The sequence below is a fragment of the Nuphar pumila genome, unplaced genomic scaffold, assembly GCF_984573655.1.
Source record: "Nuphar pumila unplaced genomic scaffold, dmNupPumi1.hap1.1 HAP1_SCAFFOLD_2697, whole genome shotgun sequence".
Taxonomy (NCBI): domain Eukaryota; kingdom Viridiplantae; phylum Streptophyta; class Magnoliopsida; order Nymphaeales; family Nymphaeaceae; genus Nuphar; species Nuphar pumila.
Window position 1 is genome coordinate 1 of NW_028323993.1, and position 5,000 is coordinate 5,000.

Genomic DNA, 5,000 nt, shown 5'->3' on the forward strand with positions numbered 1-5,000 from the left:
CTCCCGATGCAGCTATGCAACGTCGTCGCCTATGTTTCTGGCATGACCCCAATCGTCTACCCACCGCGCTGGGGGTGAGATCAGCACGACATGGGATCACACGCGAACATTTGCTAATTAATGCTGCCATTACACAATAATTGATTTAAACGTGAAGTATTTGCCAACTTCTCACGGAAATCCACACAATCAACTGTATGTTTGGCAGGCTTGCCTGCATCAGATTGTCCATAACCGTGATGAAGAGGGGATTGCCGCACGTTTCTCGAGATACTCCGAATGGCCACGCTCTTTTCAAGGATCTTAGCAAGTGTCGGACTCTCACCCACCTCCGCCATTCGGTTGGTGTGTTATGTTATCGAGCAAACCCTGACCTAGTCTCAGACTTAGTTGATGCAAGTGCCACTGCATTGATGCAGGAGATGATGGACGTCCGTTAGACTAAGGATTAGGGGAAGCCAACATATAGTCTCCTCATCATATCTTCTCGAAGCTGGAATCTCCTGCATTGCAAGCCAGTCATGGAAGCCAGAAAGGCAGCGCATGAGTTTGCTGGTTAGCCAATCTGATTTGACCTGGAATCGCTGTATATCGTTTGATTATTTGACTCAAATTGCAAGCAACATCTTTGTAGGCCAATGTCGTGCTCTGGACACTCGCCAGCTGGGGTGCCATAAGCGATCCCTAGCATGTGCATAGTAACAACGGACAGCAGTTTGGCCTCATATAGATGCTAAACTTTACGAAGGCGGTGTGCTGACTTGGTGTGGCACCTGTGTGCACTGTGTGGCTTGAACAAGGATAAGCATGGATGGTTTCGAAAGCATCACCGAGGGCCTCAATGGCATATATTCCGAGTTCAAGGCGAAAGTCAAGGAGATGAATGAAGCAGCTTCGTTGTGGAGGATGGTCATGAACTTTGTTAACTCGATTGACTGGACAGAGCGGTGGATACAAGCAATTATCTCATGCCACGTACTCCTTCTCGTTACAGCTGTCACCTGCAGACATCGCATGCCTGTGCAATTGATGATTTTTGGGTTTGGTACCCTGGTCATCTTCTTTTCCGAGAATCTGAATGCCTTGGGTGGTGAGTACTGGGAGGAGTTCTCCACGCAGCCCTATTTCGACAGGAATGGCATTTTTTTCACGGCTGTTGTTTCGGGCCCTTTGCTTCTCATCTTGATCTTTGTACTCATCAACTACCTTCTCCATGTTGTTGGGGTCATGGTTCAGATGAAGAGGAAGCAGCTAGAGGTCCAGGCCAAACAAAAGGCCAGGGCAGCTGGGCTGAAAGCGAGCAGTAGCCAGAAGAGCAGCTGACGCAGCACATGGCAGCCTCATACAGACTACTTGAACTCTTTCCAACTCTTGATTTGACCGAGAAATATTGTAATTGCTGACCAGGCTCTCTTCAGACTTGGACATGTGCAATGCACTTACATTGAGAGTTTCCTTCAGAATGATCGTTGTCTGCATCAATGGTGTCAAAGGCTTTGTAGCCTACCCCAGTGAGCAATTTGATGACTGCAGTGTACGCTTTTGTCCGCTCTGGAAAGCCTAAGCAATGCATTGTATTCAATATGGTGCAGTGTAAGTACAACACGGCACACCAAGGTTACTATGCTGTGGTCTCAACATATCTCGAGATCCTTGCAGCGTCGAAATCTGTGGGCCCTGAGCTGCTGTCAGCCTCGCTGTACCACTTTACCACACAAGTCAGTGGTGATGACGAGGAATGCCTCTTTTAAAGAAACACCGCGTCTACATGGACCTTGGCAACTCCCGAGTGCTAATGGGGATCGGCGCTACCTTCAACATCACCCGAGGCGAGCGTACCTGGACCACCATGACTTTCCATGGCCGGAGCAGCATGTCTTCTTTTGCAAGGAAGTGTACCAGCTGATCAAACATTTTTGTTTATTGCCTTGAGGTCATCGCAACACACTTATGGTGATGTTTCTTCTTACAACAGTCAAGAGATCAACTCCCAACACAGATTCCTCTTTAGTTGCCAGTATGCTACCTTGCAACTACTGGGCATCAGCCAATCTATTGCGACAGCGGGTGGCAAAACTGCTTTTGCCACAGAAGCTCGGTCTTCGGGCAACTTGGAGAAAACAGTATGCATGTCACATGAGACGCTATTGTCAAGCAGCATAGCCTGTTGTGTGTTTGGTCAGCCCGGTGTTCTTGCCACCAGCGGCCTTCGCAGCAGTGAAGTGGAATCATATCCCAAAGTAGGTGCTCGCAGCGAGAATGTAACACGGTGACTGGCTAGCAAAACTTACATTGGCACATGTCCATGTGGTTGCGGAAGCATTGTAAAAGGATACAGCATCAGCATGTTTGTTCCTCGCCGGCAGCGTGTCTCTTACCGGGTGAAGCCTGTCGAATTTCTGGCAACATGGCTGCACCCACTTTGCATTGAAAGGCCTGACACACATGCACCTCTTGACGCACTCACAACATGGTGACATATCACCATAAATGGCAGCCGACGACAGGCGGAAAGACTCACCAGGCGCTGACAGAGCAAGTTTCGAACTGCTCATTGTAACTTATAACACTTACAACAGCCGAAACTAGGCGGACACTTGATTATCTAGCTAGCAGGTCCTGTAATGAGTCCGGAACAGCCACGAGGAACTTGTGCTATCAATTACAACAAGAGTTCAGGACATCCTGCCACTGCAACGTGCTAATTTGGATACTGGATACCATAAATTATGCTGTCTATGGCTATTATTGCTATCACTAAGTGTTACAAGCGACAGGGCTGGCAAAACAGGAAAAGCCACAGAAACTAACACTGCAAACAATGTCACAAACTAAGACAAAACACACAAGAAAACCAGCAACCTAAGCCACGCCGGGATGTTCCTGCAGTGCATCACACCCTGCATGGAAGTCCGAGCCGACGTTCACAGCGATACGAGAGAGGGACTTGTAGTACATGCGCGCGTTGCCCTTGCACAAAGCACAGCTGAGCTCCCGATATTGCTATCACTTATTAGATTTGCTGAATAGCTGAACACAAGTGCAAACAAAACACTTGCACTCGACATGAACACATCATAGAAAGAAATATTTTGCTTCTGCTTGCCAACACAGACACGCTGACCGCCAAACGTGAAAGCCTCATCAAAACGCCATCAGTAGCAACCATGGTTGGTTCCAGTTGCCTCAACATCTACAATTGGAAGCTGGGGACTTAGAGAGCAACAAAACGACTACACAAAACTTGCGGCGACTATCATCAAACCATGCACTGTGGGATCGCGGCATTGCATACTGATCCATGCAGCCCATGGAGTACTCAATCACATGGTAAACTTATGCAACTGCAACGTAAGTGGGCAGATGCACTTCTTATCTGATGTTTCTACAAAAGCCTCTGTCATCAGCTTATTTGGACAACCAGGATCGCGGCACTGTAACATTGCAAAACAAGGGAAACGACAACAGATAGGCAAGCAGGGACGAATGGAATGGCACATGAGTGCATTATATAGGTGGTGATCAAGACTGCAATACCTGTTGGAAGATCACCTGCCTTCAGTGGCGTGCATATGCACCTCAATAGCATGGGCGGATGGCAGAACACAGCAAATCATAAATTATCAGCAAAGCAAGTTAACATGGAGGCATCGCAATGTGGTCCGCAGACCGTGTTTCCGTACGTAAGGACTGCTGATTGGCCAGACAATCTTACGGTAGGCTTTATGACTTGTGAGTTATGAGCGTGGGTATAAGCAAGGATCTCACACAGGACTGATGGTCACCAGGCAGTAAAGGGAGGCGAGCATCCACAACCATGACAGAGCGTAGGCAAAGGGCTTGGTTTGCTTCTTCACACCGAATCAATGTCCATGTGGATGCGGTAGTGTTGTAAAAAGATACATCATCACACCGTGTGTCGTCGGCAGGCGTGTGGCGCTTTTGAGAGAAACATAGATGCCATCGTTGGGAAGGGTTGCTGTTGTTTATGGTGCCTTCAACCCCCAAGATGCGTGACTGTATCTCTGAGGTACTTTGTGAGACCAAATCCAAAAGCCTGACACAAGCTGGCCATATAGCGATGCCATGCTCGTGGTCTGATTCAGACCTCGAGCATGGCATCCCTAACCTGCAGGCAAGGGCATGCGTCCTTTGGAGGATGATCTGGCTCGTCGCGAGATGCTTCGTGCCGGGGAAAGGCTTGACTGTCTAGCGTTTGTGGAAGCGCCAAACCCGTGCCGTCAGCCATTGCGAGTGGTGGCAACGTGTGTACATGTCGTCCCCCCACAATGCCCACCGACTCCTGAGTGTTTCAGCATCCCGCACCCCACGCATGGTGTGCAGTCTCAGTCGTAGTGTCTGATCATGGCCGGAGACGAGAGGCCATCGAGCTGACACGGGTGGCAGGTATCGCGATCCGAAGTTGCACTTGAAAGTTGCCAATGTCCAAGTGGGTGCCAGTGCTTCGCTAGAATGTGTTTTGACCCTTTTGCCCACACATTCATGCATTTTTGGGCATCTGGACCCGAGAAATGGCAGATTCTGCCGAGACACTGGTGGATGGCGGCGTGTTGAGAGAAGCATCATCAACGTCGTCACACGTAGCATCTGGACATGCCCTTGTAGTCAAAGAGGCCGCGGATAAATACAACCTGCAGGCCTGCTGCAACCGCAAAGCCAATGACCTGGACGCCGGACCAAAAGAGTACCTTGTTGTGTGTGCCTTCCAGCATGGTCAAATGCCACTCTGTCCTCTGCACAACATATCCTATCAGTATGGTTTGCGTCTATGTTAAAACACACTAAACTACGTTTGAAGCCGAGTTCAAGGCGGCCGCTCAACGTCTGATCGCAGCAGCCAACAGCTCACTAATATGATCTTTTGATACTTTTTTTGCATGCGAGGGAGCAGAGAGTCAATTCGGGACGCTGGACCAGACTCCGCATTCAGGCGATTGGGCGCATCTGAGTGACAGCTCCAAACTTCAGCGATACATAAA

At 49.1% G+C, this 5,000-nt stretch overlaps 1 protein-coding gene across 1 annotated transcript; it reads left to right on the forward strand.

Annotated features, from left to right (window-relative positions):
* The first annotated feature begins 807 nt into the window (after window positions 1–807).
* Window positions 808–1,323, forward strand: LOC149808606 (uncharacterized). The gene has a single exon (XM_089995238.1). It carries the CDS (start codon window positions 808–810, stop codon window positions 1,321–1,323), a length of 516 nt encoding a protein of 171 aa, XP_089851364.1.
* Window positions 1,324–5,000: the final 3,677 nt, after the last annotated feature.

Excerpts from the sequence above, each read along its gene's own strand:
- LOC149808606 (XM_089995238.1), top strand. The coding sequence starts at position 808 with ATGGATGGTTTCGAAAGCATCACCGAGGGCCTCAATGGCATATATTCC.